Source organism: Pinus tabuliformis, chromosome Q (genome assembly GCF_031772625.1).
Source record: "Pinus tabuliformis cultivar Carrire ecotype Pingquan chromosome Q, CPIR1, whole genome shotgun sequence".
Lineage (NCBI taxonomy): Eukaryota > Viridiplantae > Streptophyta > Pinopsida > Pinales > Pinaceae > Pinus > Pinus tabuliformis.
The window spans coordinates 20,696,096-20,714,225 of NC_142296.1; the positions used below are offsets into that span (position 1 = coordinate 20,696,096).

An 18,130-nucleotide genomic window follows, 5' to 3' on the forward strand; every position below is an offset into this window, starting at 1 on the left:
TAATGACCTAATCATCTCACTAGTAATGGCCGGAAACTTTTAACCCGTGTGAAATCAAGCCTCAAGAAGAAGTTTAAGTGAAAGACATAGGCTATTTGCATTATTTCATTAACCTCCAAGTATTAAAAACCAAGGAAGGAATTTCTCTTTCCTAATCTAAGTATGCATGTGACCTTCACCACTTCCACATGGAAGATTGGAAACCAACCCCTTCTCCCTTCCAGTCTAGATTCAAACTTGCTACCACCTACACTACACGTTTGTGCAATCAATTAGTTGGTAGCCTCTTGTATTTGACTCACATACCCATCCTGATATTTCCTTTATTGTTGGTCTTGTTGCCCGATATATACAAACATCCCATGAAAGTCATTGGAAAGCAACAAAAGGAATACCTTTGTATATCCAAGGTATAGTTCAAATTACGATACATTACAGTTTTGGGGGGGCTCCTTTGTTGGTTCATTTCATTGATTTTGATTGCGCTGGCACCTTGATCATCGGAGGTCTACTACAGGTTATGTTTTCAATCTTGGTTTGGTTCTTACCACTTGGGCTCGTAAGAACCAACTGGCTATTGCTCATTCTCTAGTAGAAGCAGAGTACCAAGCAGTGGATAATGCAAGTTAAGAAGCCTTGTGATAATTAGAGTGCCAACAAGCTCGCCAAAGATCCAGTTCAACATTAGTTTGGCAAACACATTGAGCTACAAATGTTGTTATGCAACCAACTCACAAAATAGAAGAAAAGATAGACCGACAACTTGAAAAATAGCTTCTTCGAGGGGGCAAACTCCTTTACATCACATAAATGAACAATTCTTGGATGATTCAAATGACAAAACCTCCTTTCTATATATAGGAGTCTAAGAGGTCACAATATAATCAGAGTCTACATAACAATAATAATGTAAGGGCACAATAATAACAATAGTGGGCTTCTATGGGGCACAATAATAAGAATATGGGGACTACATGGGCACACAACAACAACAATAAGGGGGCTACACTAACAATAACAATAAGGGGCTACGCTAGTATTATAGGGACCTAACATGCCCCTCTCCTTCAAAAAAGTGTTTTCCTCAACGCTTGAGTACTTTTGGATGCTTCTATATAAAATTTTCATCCTCCCATGTGGAATCTTCAACGAGCAAGTTCTTTCACTTGATGAGATACTCTGAAATTGATCAATTTTGTAGTTGTCAAGTTCTTGTTTCCGTGACTGCTTTAAGTTCCAATATGATTTTTCCTTCCTCGTCAAGTTCTAGCAATATTGTTTGAACTGGGAGCTTGTCACCTATAACCTTATTTTAAGTATGAAACATGGAAAACTGGGTGCACTCAGGAAGATGCAAGAAGCTCCAATTTGTATGCCATAGTACCAATCTTTTGCAACACCTTGTAAGGACCATAGTACTTTGGTGATAATTTGTTATCCTTCTTAGCTTGCTCGAGGGACATTAGTTTGTATGGTTGTAGCCATAAAATACCCAGTCGCCTACATCAAAACTTCTTTCGCTGCGACGCTGATTTGCCTATTGTTTCATTCGATTCTGTGCCAAAGTGAGGTTATCCTTTAAGAGTTGGAGAAGTTGTTGTTGATGCTCGATGTGATCTTCCACTGCTTGAACCTTAGAATTTTCTCTTAAAGATGATGTGATGGATGGTGGATGATATCCATAAAGTGCCATAAATGGGGTAATTTTCGCTGCAGTATGGAAGGAAGTGTTATACCACCATTCAGCCAGAGGTAACCACTTAACCCATTATGTTTGTTTATCATATACAAAGCAACGAAGATATCCTTCCAAACATTTGTTCACTATCTCAGTTTGCCCATCAGATTGAGGATGATAAGATGAGCTATGAGCTAATTGAGTACCCAGACAAGAAAATAATTTCGTCCAAAATTTTCAAATGAAAATGGGATCTTTGTCGCTTACAATAATCTTTGGGTTTCCATGTAGTTTTTGAATTGTTTCCATAAATGCACTAGCAACTATACTGGCTTTAAATGGATGAGATAATGCATAAAAGTGTGCATACTGGGTAAAACATTAAACTACCACCATGATGACACTCTTTCCTTCGGACTTGGGTAAACCTGTGATAAAATCCATTGAAACCTCCTCCCAACGTTGGCTTGGAATGGATAAAGGTAGTGACAAACCCAGGGTCTTAATTATCTCAACTTTATTTTGTTGGTAAACCAAACATTCCGCAACAAATTTTTAAATATCAGATTTAAGGCTATCCCAAAAAAATTTCCTTCTTGACCTTGTAGTAAGTTTTTAACAATCCTGAGTGCCCTCCTACGGGAGAGGTGTGCAATTCCAAAAAATAATATTTTGTTTGAGTTTGGGAATTCTTACAAAGATATAAGCAATCTTTGTACCATAATGAATCATTTTTTCAGCTAAATGTATCAGATGTACTAGGATCTTGTTGATCCAATTGGATATTGGTGGCCACCCGCCTATTCCACTTGGACCCTCACCATTGTTTTGTCAGCTTTTTTTTTCACTTTCCTTAATTGTAGCACAATTTACTATTTTTGGCAGTTTTTTGGGCCCTGAACTTCCGAAGCCGTTTTGAGGCAAAAAACGTCATTTTTTTTGCAATATTTGCCTAGGCGATTTCATTGAAATCGCATTTTCAGTTGTAGTCCTCGGAGAGATCTTTCCAACGAAGTATCATGCGTGTCAAACGGAGATAATATGACCAAGTTACGACCTTGGGAAGTTGGCTACCCAACTAACCCCAACAAGGCCCATAAACTTTTGGTGTTACATCTCCTCGGGTTAGGGTTTTGGTTGTTTAGGGTTTCTCTTATTGTTCAATAATAAGAAGGCCCTTAAGCCTCATTGTAATTCAATTCAAAGGCATGTAGCCGCCACATCTCTTCTCAGAGATAAGCTACCATCGCCTGAGCTAATCTCATTTCCATTCTGTTTGTAAGCATATTTCATTATTTGATATTAATGAAAGGAAGTGTTTTAGTTTGCAGATTACTGTGGTGTGATTTTTGAAAGGAGTTCGGATTTTCCACAGTGCTCATGTTTAGTAGTCGACGTTTCGAGTCTAAAACTAGACTCATCATCAGGACAAAATGTGAGGAGAAAGAAGAAAATGATAGGTATAAATATGAAGCCCAGGATGCGAAGACCAACAGCCGACTCTTTGTCATATTTGATGATTTAATTAATGTCTTTTAAGTTTTTTACAATTTAATTATTTTAAAAAACTACCCTGCAATTATTTTAATTTAATACTAAATTTTATATTTTGTCTTATTTTCTCATTATGTTATTTCTATTGCATCTCTGTATTTATGGTTATATTTGTAATTTGTTGCGTTCCTGTTTAAATTCGGATCAATGGTATCAGAGCGGTCTGCTCTTTCTCTGTTTTCCTTTGCATGTCCCCAACGAGGTCGGGATATAAGGAGTTAGGGTTCGAACTAGTAGAACCTTTGCAAGACCAGCCTCGTAAATCCCGACAGCCTCCCATGGCGGAAGAAAAAAAAAAGATGAGGGAGCAGGAGATCCTATCAAAATATTGCTCGAGGAGGCCCTCGAGAAACAAAGGAACGCGATGATGGATAACTTTGCCCAAATCCTTCAACGGTTGCCCACCGACAGCGCATCCACATCCAACAGCCACTCTAGAGGCTCCACACCTTTTAAGGTACAAGTAAACTTTGACATTCCCATATTTGAGGGCCAAATAGATGTAAACGTCGTAGAGAAATGGTTGAATCTTCTAGAAGGATATTTTTTCGTTCATGATTTTTCTAGCCGGGAAAAGATTACTTTTGATCTTCTCAAAGTGCCCCCCACGTCAAGGACTGGTGGGAAACCTATTGTGAGCAAAAGGATGAAAGTACAACCTCACTGTTTTCAGATGCTCACACTTGGAATTCCTTCCGGGACGCCATCAAGGAGCAATACTACCCTGTCGAGCGCTTCGAGGACAATTACATAAAGTGGACCACGCTGCGGTAGGGAAGGGAACAAGATGTGCTAGAGTTTACTAGTTTTTTTCATACCCTTCGCACAAAGTTGGGTATCAAGGATTCTGAGAAACATTTGGTACTCAAATACCGCGACTACCTACATAGATACATCCATGACGAGATGGAATTCCTAGACATCTCCTCGCTCAACACAGTGTACCGATACGCCGTCAAGAACAAGCAGAAGTTTAAACAGAAGAAGCGAGACTTTGGATCTGCGAATTCGAAGCAAGGGAAAGGTGCCCCGAAACCACAGAATAAAGGACAAAGCCAAGGCGGGACGGCCCAAGACCACCCACCAAGGCCACAAGCAAAGGACAACACTGCGAAGCCGAAGAAGGACACGAGAAAGTGGTGTGAGTTCCATAAGAGCTCCACCCACAACACAAGTGAGTGTCGGGTCAAGCAGTCACTAATGGCCGAGCTGAAGGCTTCAGAATCAGATGTATGTTCCGACTCTGAGTCAGAACCCAAAAGGGGAATGACAAATGGAAGCAGATTATTGATGCGGATCCCAACGCCACCGTCGCCACCACAAAGATCCAGAAGGAGGAACCCGAAGATCCAGAGGAGGAGGACCGTCTCTTCCACTCCCAGATGTAGGTAAAGGGTTCCCCACTACAATTCATTGTCAACAACGGGAGCCAAAAGAACCTCATTGCAGCAGAGGTCGTGAAGCGGTTGTGCTTACCGACCATAGTACACCCACAACCGTACACCATTGGGTGGCTTCACCAAGGACAAGATCTGCATGTGAGCCAATAATGTAACCTTCCATACAACAACAAGCCCTTCATGGATGAGGTATTATGTGACGTTGCTCCCCTTGATGTTTGTGATGTATTATTAGGCCAACCATACTTGTGGAAGCGACATGTTGTGTATGAGTCAAGGCCTCGTGTTGTTATTGTTACATTGGGAAATAAGTTGTACAGGATACCGAAGGTAGCACCACCTCCCGCCATCTCTCTGGTTACTACAAAACAATGCAGTAAGCTCATTTCCAATCCTGATGATACGCCATCAAGGAAAGAAGAAGATGATGGCCACGACCTCCAAACAGGGCCCCTCCACACGACAACAACATATGGACAAGGTCGTGGAGGAGTACGAAGACATCTTCACCTCCCCCGCAAGGGTGCCTCTGCACTGTCAGATCAAGCACTCCATCGATCTGACCCCAGGTGCGTCATTACCCAATGGACCAATCTATCAGCGCTCCGTTTGGAAAAGCGATGAAATCAAGAGGTAAATTCATGAGTTGTTGTAGAAAGGTCACATTCGGTCGAGTTCATCGCCCTGTGGGAGCCCAATCGTGTTGGTACAGAAGAATGATGGGACTTGGAGACTCTGTATTGACTATTGGGCGCTGAACAAGATCATTGTTCGGAATAGGTACTCGATCCCACGTTAGATGACCTTTTGGACCAATTCAAGGGGGCAAAATATTTCAGCAAGATCAACTTGAAGTCTGGATGTCACTAGGTACCATTCGAACCCTCCAATGTGTGGAAGACTGCCTTCAAAGTCAAGGAGGGCCTTTTCAAATGGTTGGTTATGCCTTTCAGGTTGACGAACGCTCCTGCAACCTTCATGAGGCTGATGGATGACATCTTGCGGCCATTCGCCAACTCATTTGTAGTGATATACTTGGATGACATCCTGAGCTTCAGCCAAAGTTGGGAAGAGACCTCCACATCCGACAGGTTCTCCAAACATTGCGGCAACACAAGTTGTGTGCCAATTTGGAAAAATGCACTTTTGGCATGACCCAGGTTCAGTATCTGGGATACATTATTGATGAACGGGGGGTGCATGTGGATCCAGCCAAGATCCAAGTCATTCGGGATTGGCCAGCCCTAACCACTCTGACAGAGCTCCGGAGATTTCTGGGTCTTGCTAATTTCTACCGCAGATTCGTGTTGGGGTTCTCTCATATCACTTGGCCCTTGAGTCAAGTCACCAAAGGAAGAGCGAAAGCAAAATTCTTTTGGTCTGAATCTCAACAGAAGGTATTCACAGAGTTGAAACATCGTCTCTGCTCTACACCAGTGCTCACATGACCAGACTTGCAACAACCATTTGAGATCGAGACAAATGCCTCTGACTATGCTATTGGGGCAATCCTCACTCAACAGGGGCATCCAGTGGCATATCACAATGAGACTCTTTCAGACACAGTCCGGAAGTATCTCACTTATGACAAAGAAATGTATTCCATTGTGCAGGCCTGCCGACAATGGAAGCATTACATTTTGGGGAAGGAAACGGCCATCCACACAGACCACCGACCCCTGCAGTTCATATAGACGCAAGGAAAGTTGCAAAATGATCGCCATCAGAAGTGGTCCACATACCTGCAACAGTTCCATTTGAATATCAAGTACAAGAAGGGCAGCACAAATAATGTTGCAGACAACCTCAGCCGACCACCGATCATGGCATTAATCACTATGCTCAACTCTTGTGGGCACGAGTTTTCTGATTGGCCACTTCTCTACAAAAGCACCCCAAAATTCGGCCACACATACCATACGCTCTTGGAGGGTCAGCAAGTTCCAGATTTTCACCTCCAGGACACTCTGTTATACCACCTGGGACACCTTTGTGTTCCTGCAAGCGAGCGTGCAAAGATGATTTGGGAAGCGCACTACAGTGGTGCCGCTAGGCATTTCGGGGTCGAGAAAGCGGTGGCAGTACTATAGAAGTATTTCTATTGCCCGAATCTTCGACAAGATGTCCGGAAGTACATCAGATCCTGCACTGCCTACGCCATTACCAAACTGACCATCAAGAAGCAAGGTCTCTATACTCTGTTGCCTACCCCTAGTCGACCTTGGGAATCCATCTCCATGGATTACATGTCAGTTCTTCCTTCTACTAAGCATGGAAACGACTGTGTTCTTGTGGTCGTTGACAGATTCTCGAAGATGGCCATTATGGCGGCCTACAAGAAGAGTATCACAGCAGAAGCCACGGCTAAACTCTTCTTTGAACGAGTGTGGATACACTTTGGGATCCCGCAGTCTATCATCTCAGATCGAGACAGCAGGTTCCTCGTACATTTTGGTTCAATCTCTGTTCAATGTTGGACACCAAGCTCACTAAGTCCACAACTTTCCATCCCCAAACTGATGGCCAGACAGAAGTAGTCAACAAGATGATCGTACACATTATGCACATGTACAACTCAAAGCATCCACGCATATGGGATGAGAGCCACCCCTATGTCCAGCATAGCTACAATCGGACTCTCCACAGCTCGACTGGACCCAACGCTTTTCAGGTGGGCTTGGGATTCCAGCCACTATGTCCCATTGATGTGGCCATACCATTTGCAGCGACTTCGACAAATTCAGCTCATGTCCAATCTGAAGCCGACAAAGCAACTAGCTTCATTGAGCACATTCAACACATCCGCCAACAGGTCCATGACATATTGGACAAAGCCAATGCTAAGTACAAGCAGCGACATGATCAGTATCAAATGCCACACAAGTTCCAGGCAGGTGACAAAGTTTGGCTACATTTGCAAAAGGAGCGCCTGACTAGGCCCCACCGCAAGATTCGCCCGCTTCGATATGGGCCATACACCATCACCAAGCCTATGGGAGATAATGCTTTTGAGCTCAGCGTTCCCCCATTCCTTGGCCTACACCCAATGTTCAATTTGGATCGCCTTCGGCCATACTTTCCACCATTACTGGACACATCCGACATTGTAGAATAGCTCACACCAACAGAGTTAAATCCAGACTACATGGAACAAGCTGCAACTCATCGGATCATGGACAAGCAGATCAAGAAGACTCGCCAGCAGAAGATCCAACTGTATCGAGTTGTCAAAGTCAGCCAACTCCTGCACCAAGGAAAATGGCTCACTAAGGACCAAGTTTAACAGAAGTTTCCTCATCTCATGGAGGATCTCAACGCAATGGAAACCATTGCTTTCTAATGGGGGAGGAATGATCCAGGGGGATATTGGTGGCCACCCATCTATTCCACTTGGACCCTCACCATTGTTTTGTCAGTTTTTTTTTTAGTTTCCTTAATTGTAGCACAATTTATTATTTTTGGCAATTTTTCAGGTCCTGCACTTCCGGAGCCGTTTTGAGGCCCTAAACGAAGCTTGGTGAAGTAAATTGCTCCAAGTAATTCATCTAATAATTCATCAATGACAGGAATGGGAAATTTATCTTCAATAGTGAGCTTGTTGAACTCCCTATAATCCGGACACATGCGCCATGATCCATCCTTCTTGTGCACCAATACTACTGGAGTAGAGAAATAACTTTGACTAGGTTGAATTATACCGGCATCTAGCATTTATGCAACCATACGTTCAATTTCAATCTTTTGGGCATAGGGATATCTGTAAGACCTGATATTTGGAGGAACACTTCCTGGAATCAAATGAATAGCATGATCATGATCACGAATAGGTGGGAGGCCTTTGGGAGTCTCAAATACCTTGGAATGATTGTCCAAGACTTTTTGGAGATCTGGAGAAATAGATGATTTTGATGTTTGAACCTCTACTGAGCATAATTGTGCAATTACGCCCCGTTGTTATTTCTTTAAAAGCTTTGTCATGCCATTAGAGTTTATTACCTTTCCAGGTTTCCCTGCGATACCCCTTAATGCAACTTCCTTAAATTCAAGAAAAGTTCTTGAAAATTAAAAGCTATCGTACCCAAAGATTGTAACCATTGGACTCCTAGTACAACATCAACACCACCCATTGGAATGGAAAGCATTGGACTATTCAATACATTTTCCCCCATGGTTAGCTTGATATTATGGCACTTTCCAAAGCAAATTTATAGTTCCTCCATTTGCAACCATCACTTGACACTCTGGTGCTAGACATAGGAAGCAATTCAATTCCTTGGCTATCTTACAATGAATAAAATTATGGGTACTACCCGAATCAATCAGCACTCCTATATTTTTCTTCTTGATATGCCCTTCTATCTTGAGAGTTTGAGGAGTGGTAATCTGTTAAGATATGGTATGTTCTATGCTTATAATAATTTACTTCTTTTTCTTATTATATTCCACAGATTAGCAATCACATGTACATAAAGTAAAGTGCAGATAGAACATTAAACGATCAACAGAAAACAAGCCAAGACAAGAGACACAAGATGTGGCGGCTAGTCAGGAACAAACCCCACAATGTGTGGGGAAACCCTTTGATCCAATCTTCTTTTATCTTCAATAATTCAGCAGAGAAAAATAGTACAATAAATCTGATTCATATCAGCAGTAGCAAACCCTAGATCAGCAGCATCAGCATTAGCAGCTTCATCATCAAACTAGGGCAGACGATATTTCACAAACCGACCGTCGGATCGACTTGATTCCACCACCAAAAGTTGTGGCTTCCAGAGGAGGTTCAGATGAACCTACAACACAGTTCAGATGAGGAGATCTTCTAGTCCACGCAGGTCAATCTTTACTTCTGCAGTTCCAGCTTTAGTTTCGGCAGTTTCTAGCTTCAAACTAGGACAGTCAATATCTTGCAAACCATCCGTCGGATTGACTTCATTCCACCACCAAAAGTTGTGGCTTTCAAAGGAGATCCAGATGGACCTACAGCGCAGTTCTAAGGAGGAGATCTGATGGTCAACGTTGGTCAAACTTTGGATCTGCAGTTGCAGCTTCAGGTTCAACAGCTTTCGGCTTCACATGTGTGAGAGAGAGACCCTTTTCTGCGCAGTAGAGAAGAGACTCATTTCTGCGCAGTAGAGAGAGAGAGATGTGATGAGATGAGTGAGTCCAAATGAGGAAAAGTCCTCTTATATTTATACACAACGTCGGTGTTTGAATAGATGCAACTGTTAGGATTCTGAGCCTACATGAGTTGTAGGTCGGTTTGATAATAATTCCATAATCAAAATAAATTCATATCTAAATATTATCAGCCATGAATAAAATGACCCACATGAAGTTTTGCCCTAGTTGCCAATTTTAACACTCCCTCTCAACTAGGGAGAACTTCATCTGCAATCTGTCTATCGGTCGTTACTATTCATCCATCAAATGCACTACCCTGTACTGCCTGTCCCTTGCCCTGCTCTGCTTTATTCTGCCTGTTCTACTTTGTCTTGTTCTGCCCTGTACTAATCTGTATTGTTTTGCTCTGTTCTGCTCTGCTCTTGCATTGTTCTGTTCTGCTCTGCTTTTGTCTGAATTATGAAGAAGAAGAAATGATCGAGGATGTATCATATTGACTCAAAGTCAATCTCAAAGTATGTAGCACTGGTCCCAGACCAGTCTCAACCAACCCGAAGTCAGCGTCATAGTGAGTACAACTCCACTGGTCCCAGACCAGTATCATCCTCCACTGAGTCAAAGTCAGTCTCAAAGTGCATACCACTGGTCCCAGACCAGTGTCAACCGACCCGAAGTCAGCGTCATAGTAAGTACCACTGCTACCACTAGTCCCAGACCAGTATCGCAGTCTCAGAGAGTGTACCACTGGTCCCAGACCAGTCTCAACCAACCCGAAGTCAGCGTCATAGTATGTACCACTCTCACTGGTCCCAGTCCAGTACTACACTGACACGAAGTCAGTCTCAGAGTATGTACCACTGGTCCCAGACCAGTCTCAACCGACCCGAAGTCAATGTCATAGCATGGTACAACTCCTACCACTGGTCCCAGACCAGTATCATTGATCCCAGATCAATGGAGGTCATCCTAGCGTACGGAGTACGGTAGATACAACGATGCGTCCATCGGTACTACTATGGTCCCTAAATTCATTTCCCTGCTCATTGATCAGATGAGAGGTACTTCCCATGAGTCCCAGACTGCATGGGTAGGATGCCTCGACAGGAGAACTAATCAATCTTATCCTCACAGGAAAACACATCAATCCTGCTACAATCGCCATGGAGAACACGTCAATCTAGGCTGCCATGGAGAACACATCAATCCAGGCCTCATAGGAGAACACATCAATCCTGCTACAATCGCCATGGAAAACACATCAATCCAGGCCTCACAGGGGAACACATCAATCCTGCTACAATCGCCATGGAGAACACATCAATCCTGCTACAATCGCCACAGAAAACACATCAATCCAGGCCTCACAGGAGAACACATCAATCCTGCTACAATCGCCATGGAGAACACATCAATCCAGGCTTCACAGGAGAACACATCAATCTTACTACAATGTCGCCACGGGGTGTACATGTATACCACCAGGGGATAGTGAATCATCCTGTGGTCATATGCTACTCCAAGAAGCACCCCGCACCCCCCTGGAGCTCCTAGAGCTCAATGCATCATACATGACCCTCATCGGAGGGTCTTTGAACAACTCTAAGTTGTTCTCGGAAAGTCAGAAATTTTACTTTCCCAAGGGGTTTTGTCAGAATGTTGGTGACCTGTTCCTCTGTACCGATATGTTGGAGCCTTATAGCTCCTCGCTGCACCATATCTCGAATATAGTGGTATCTGATATCGATATGCTTGGAGCGATCATGAAATACGGGATTCTCTGACAAACAAATCCCACTCTAGTTGTCACAAAGGATCACAGAGGTATCCAATGAAGTCCAAACAGCTCACTGAAGAGCTTTCGCAACCAAACTACCTCACAAGAGGCCATGCTAGCAGCAATATACTCCGCTTCGGCGGTGCTCAAGGCCACTGACTTCTGCTTCCTACTCATCCAGGATATCGAAACCAGATCCCAAGGAGAAACAACACCCGGAAGTGCTCTTACGGTCCTCCACATTGCCTGCCCAGTCAGCATCTGTGTATCCAAATAGTCTCACATCTCCGGCAGTGTATCTTAACCCATAAGTGATAGTGCCACGAAGATATCTCAACAGATTCTTGGCACCAATCCAATGTATGTGGTGGGGTTCAACCATATGTTGACTCAACATGTTGACTGCGAAGCATATATCTGGACGGGAGTTCACTAAGAACATTAATGCTCCGACGAGTTGCCGATACTCGGTAGCATTTCGTAAAACAGGTCCAGCAACACTACTACTTAACTTCTTGAAGTCAAGCTCCATTAGGGTAGTTACACGCTTGCAGTCCACCATACCGAATCTTTCCAATATCTTCACCACATATTTTCCTTGAGATAAGAAAGTTTCTCCTGGCTTCTGCCACACTTCAAGTCCTAGGAAATACTGCATCAATCCTAGGTCCTTCATTTCAAATTCAGAAGCCAACTCCCTCTTACATTTGAGAATGAGAGGGTCTACACCTGTTAAAAAGAGGTCATCCACACACAACACCAATATGAGAGGTTTATCATCTTCAACCTTAAAGTAAAGGTTAGGGTTGGCTTCACTCCTAGTGAATTCCAGCTTCATCAAGTAGTTGTCGATCCTCTCATACCATGCTCGGGGTGCTTGCTTCAGCCCATAGAGAGCCTTCTTCAACCTGCATACATGAGATTTTCAATCATAAATTTCAAATCCTTCGGGTTGCTCCACGTAGACCTCTTCTTTGATCGAGCCGTGCAAGAACGCAGTCTTGACATCCATCTGATGTAGGTTCCATCCTTGTGAAGCGGCAGGGGCTATGATCGAGTGGATGGTCGTATATCTGGCAACAGGTGCAAATATCTCATCATAGTCTATACCTTCCTTTTGGGAGAAACCACGAGCAACAAAACGAGCCTTATACTTTTCCGTACTTCCATCTGCTGCATGCTTTATCTTGTAAAGCCATTTGGAAGTAACAATTGTCTTGCCCTGGGGTCTAGGAACTACTTCCCAGACATCATTCTTCATGATAGACTCATATTCTTCGGTCATAGCATCCTTCCATACTTGATGCTTGACGGCATCTAACAATGACGAAAGCTCATTTTGTATGATCGTGCTCATGATGGTCAGGTATCCCTGATACCTATTAGGTTTCTTACTTTCACGAAAGGTTTCTCGGGGTGCAGCATGTCCTTCAGCATCATCAAGTAGCCCCCTAAGCCATGAAGGCCTCTTCCTAGAAGAGGAAGGCTCATGTGGAGGAGGATCAATCGGATCCATAGGTTCTTCTACATCAGGCATTGATTCATCATCCTTTTCTTTCGGTTCCCTGGTGTCAGCTTCTTGAGAGCTCCTCAAAGTCGAAAGATTGTTCACCTTACTGAGAGCCATATTTTCGTCAAAGGTGACATCATGACTAATTACAACTTCCCTTTGACCGGCTACATAGATTCTATAGCCTTTAGTATTTTCACCATAGCCCACGAAAATTCCCTTCTTTCCAGATGCACCCAATTTATTTCTTTTCTCTTTCGGCACATGAAAATATACAGGGCTTCCAAAAATTCTAAAATGAGAAACATCAGGTTTCTTACCAGTGAACTTTTCTTCAGGAGTCTTGGAACCCAATGCTTGATGAGGGCATCGATTTTGTACATATACGGCAATGTTTGCAGCTTCAGCCCATAGAAACTTCGGAAGTCTTTGATCATGTAGCATGGCCTGGACAGCTTCCATAATTGTGCGGTTCTTCCTTTCTACCACACCATTCTATTCAGGAGTATATGGTGTAGTAGTCTCCCTCTTGATGCCAGCCTCTTTACAAAAATCATGGAACTCATTAGATTCATATTCAGTCCCATTATCAGTTCTTAAGATCTTGATCTTCTTTTCGGTTTGATTCTCGATTAGGGCTTTGAAGTGTCGAAACCAAGAGAACACTTCATCCTTCTTTTTCAAGAAGTATATCCAGGTCTTTCAAGAATAGTCATCAGTAAAAGTGAGATAATATGAATATCCTCCCAAGGAGTTCACAGGCATCATACCAGATATGTCTGAGTGAACTAGTTGTAATATATCGGAGGTCTTGCTTTGACTTGAAGGGAATGGTCCCCTTTTGAGCTTTCCTTCGGCACATCCCAGACATACACCTTCTTTCTCTACTTGGAATTCGGGCATCCCTGTTACCATCTGTCTTACATCGGGTAGAGCTTTGTAATGAAGGTGGGCAAACCTCTGATGCCAAAGTTCGGACTAAAGAGTTGTGTCACAAGACATGACACCTAGCGGACTTCCACCGACCTGATATAAAGAATCAACTCGAAACCCAAGAGTGAAAGCATCTTTAACATTATTTTTCCATATACGTACCTTGCCATCGCTGAAGGTTACCTTGTAGCCTTTGTCTTCCATTGCCGAGATGGATACCAGGTTCTTTTTGAGATCAAGTACATATAATACATTTTGTAAGTGAATCGTATTACCTTGATTCAATTTGAGAGAAACATTGCCTACACCTTTCACGGGGTATTTCATGTCATCTCCAAGGACAATTTCCAGGTTAGTTTCTTTCTCTACCAGATTATGGAGTACTTCTTTGTAACCAGTGAAGTGTCTTGAGGCACCACTATCAATGAGCCAAATTCCCATTGAGTCCGAAGGAGCGGAGGCAGATAAAGCAGCTGGTAGATAATATTCAGCCTGCTTATTATCAATAGTGTTAGATTCATACCTGGAATTTCTAGCCTTCTTGAATGGTTGCCCTCTTCCTTGATTTCCAGCATTCCTTTTACCTTTGTTGTTGAATTTTCCATTCTTATAACATGATGAGATCCATTCAATAAGGGAACGTGACCATTTTCACTATAAATTAAGTTAATGATCTGTTTAGGCCTTGTAATTACAGCTCACAAAATCATTTCACTAAGGGTTAAAAAAGAAGTTCTGGCACTTTCATTTCATAATACATTTTCACTAGTCGAAGTAAACTGAATGTGTAAATGGTTTAATTAGTGCCACAACAACACTGCAATAACTGAAATCTAATACTTGAATGTTGCTACCAAAGTGGCATTGGTATGCCCTACCTACAAGCTAAATGCTAGAACTAAATTTTTTCTGTGGATATAAGCCGATAAACAATATACATGGACTGTCATGTCGCAAATGATTTAAATATGGTCATGGAATTTTGAATTCTTTAAGGCATCTCAACGAATTTTTCTTAGTGAAGCATCTACAGCACTTTATTCATCTCTTTCTGCAGCAATTTTATATGATGCTGGTCCCCTTGTCCTATGATTTGCATGTGGAATGTTTCAAACAAGGATTACTATGAATTAATTCTTGTCAAATCAACAACTTTCTCTTATTCATCTCTTTCTGCAGCAGTTCTATATGATGTTGGTCCCCTTGTCCTATGCTTTGCATGTGGAATGTTTCAAACTTGGCTTACTATGGATTAATTCTTCTTAAATGAACAACTTTATGTTATATGTACTGTTCATAGGCACACTCTCACAGTAGATTTAAAATTCAAAATCATCTCCACATCTTGTATCGCATACACTTGTGGTCCAACGGAATGACATTTGGTGAAATTAACATTTCTCCTCTTGACATTACAAATCTGCAAACACTCAAATAGCATTCTCGTGGTTGAATGTTTTTTACAGTTTTCATATATGAATACCTTGCTGATATCAAATTCTGAAATCATCACCATTTTTGGCACCCACGTGGTCATTATTATTTGGGGAATTAATGAGGATCATTTTACTCTATTCTCAAGTATTTCACATAAATAAAATTTTCAAATTACATTGGCGTCCATTGGGGGGTTTGGACCTTCACTCTTGGAAATTTTCTTACATTTGATGTTAGATCCTTGAGGGAGCTAGTTGGGTTGAATTCGCTAGTCTTAGACAAATTCCTTCCCTATACCAATGATAGGCTTAGAATTTGCTCAAGGAATTCCCCCCTTGGCTAAGTTTTCCTGCCTAAAGAGTGGAGTGAATCACATCGGTGACAAGTAGTGATCCACTTTATAGTTTCCTTAGGCATCCCCTTGAGTAAGGTTGGACTTTTCCTTTATGGAATATCTAAGTGATAACAAACACCACCCAATTTCCAGAGTAGGCCTACAACAGCTGGACATTCTAGATAGGTTCTTTCTCCTAATGGTTTCAAGTTTTCACCATCTTCTTACATCTTTCATGAATAGCAGAGAGAATACTCTGATTTTCCCCTCTTCAGAGTATCCTATAGAGCTCGGTAAGATACATTAATAGTTTTGGATTATAGATCACCACATTTTCAATGAAGAGAAATAATATTATTGATAATAAGGATTTATTTGCAATTAAAGAAAGAAACTGTGACATCATACACTCACAGGGTATGATAGTCAATGTTGAAAAACTTGCTCCCCAAATATCTAGGCAAGGTCGGAGTGCAAGACTTTGACTCAAACTTGACAAAACTCAGCTTTTCATCTTTTGTATTTATATCTGATGCTGGGAAGTATTTCCATCTGCCTGCGAGCTGGACTCGCTAAGCAGTGATTAATCCACGAGTCACTCATAGGTCAGACGGTAGGCCAACGTCTGACTTGCGTCTGGCCAGTTTGACTCACCAGACAGAGAGCCGGACTCAGGACCAAGTTACTTCAGCTCAGTGACGGGGCCTAGCAAAGTTTAACTTGGGAGTTGTTGAAAGACTCAGTGAATTTTTCAACTATGACGATAATCTTGTTAAGGTCAACTATCCAAACTTTGCCACCATATTCAACCTAATGTAAGTTTTACTGAAATGCCGATCTTTGATTACAGAGTATTCAGAGTCTAATACTCTACCGATCTATAACAGCTTATTCAACTTGCAAAAACAGGATAAGTTATACCGAAATAGGTGAAGTAGGGAGCAGAAGAAACCATTTGTGTCTAAGCATGTTGCACGGTACTAAATGCACCTATCAGACTCGGGATATGTATGCTGGAATTCTATTATATATTTGACATGCTCTACAGACTTTCTGTTTTTTTGAAGGTTGTTTTGAGAAAAACAGCCGGGTGATGCATTTCACAACAAAGAATTCCTCTGGCTTAGGTGCCAGGGTTGAAGGGCATCTATTCCCCAAAAGTCGCCCAGAAGTTACTCTGGCCTCATCCCTTTTTGGCATACTACAGCAGGAACGAAACACTGGTGAACGGCTCAATACTCACTCACTGGTGAATTATGTCCCCTCGATTACATACTTATACTTTAATTATATGAACTTATATGTGCATCGAGACACCAGCAGATTTAAATTCTTTGTTCAAATTTATACTTTGCAAAGACTCGAGGGATCCGACAATGCAATTGGTAACCATAAAGAGAACTCTAGTTTGTCGTCACGTTTACTCTGATGTAAGAGATAAATTAACATATTCAGCTGTTAAAGTTCCCGATTAAAATCAGGGTAACAGCTAAGATATCCAAAACACAGTCTCTACTGAATCCTAAAATTCTTCAATTCAAAACTTGTCCGTCTGTCCTGACATTTTATCTGGCTTTTATGCAAAATGGAATTAATTAAACGCATACATGAGCCAGTGAAAATGCCCTAGTGTAGAAGGATCATTCTGGCCTGGTTCGCCTTTCTGAATCGACGCATGAATGCACTTTAAAAATAAAAATAAATGAAAAAAATACCTGATCGGATGCTAAGGAGACCAAAAGTAAAATGGTGACAGCACATAATGCAAGCAGCACCCATATCCTCATCTCCACTACTCGTCGTGCTGCAGATCTGAATCTTCTTCAATTGTATGGCTTTTCTTTCTTCACAACATTGTACTCGCCGTGGTCGGAGTCCAACATGTTATGTTGTTTTCTGTATTTGATGGAAAAGCTACACTTAGTTTCTTTCCCCCGGGGTTCATCAGTCAGACGCTCTTGCTTGTGTTCTATATTCTTGCAGTTATCTGGTTATTGCAATCGCCTTGGTCTTTTGATGGGATTTTAGCGCCGTTCCCGAGTGAGAGAAAGGGCCAGCCAAGATTTTTACTCTGTGGCATTAATTAAATTTATTTATCCTTTGGATTGCTCTTTCGAGTATTTTATCAATATTGAATAAACCTTTAGCTTAGCTTATGGTAAATATTTAAAATTTTGTGTTTTATTATTTTTATTTTACAATATAAAAAAAAATAGTGATTATTATTTGTTGCTGCTAATTTCTGATATGTGAATCTAAAAGAGAGCAAATTTTGTAAATGTTAGAGATTTATTATAATATTGGATCTTTTTTGAGATTGTTTATAATTAATGGGTGAAGCATATGTTTAGGTTTAAAGTTGAAATTTTTCGCTCCATAATAAAGC

General features: G+C 41.8%; 1 protein-coding gene across 4 annotated transcripts in view; it reads right to left on the reverse strand.

The window, feature by feature from the left end:
- The window catches only part of LOC149218077 (Cyclophilin-like peptidyl-prolyl cis-trans isomerase family protein), a 140,516-nt gene extending 122,683 nt beyond the window's left edge, over positions 1-17,833 (reverse strand). Inside the window, exon 1 of one of the 4 annotated variants that reach the window (XM_089383802.1) lies at positions 17,460-17,833. Coding sequence is in view for 2 of the 4 variants with exons in the window: in XM_089383800.1 (XP_089239926.1) it covers positions 17,460-17,531 (72 nt within the window). In the remaining 2 variants the exon portion in view is untranslated. The remainder of the gene's footprint in view (positions 1-17,459) is intronic. The other 3 variants (XM_089383801.1, XM_089383800.1, XM_089383799.1) reach the window with 3 other exon arrangements.
- Positions 17,834-18,130: the final 297 nt, after the last annotated feature.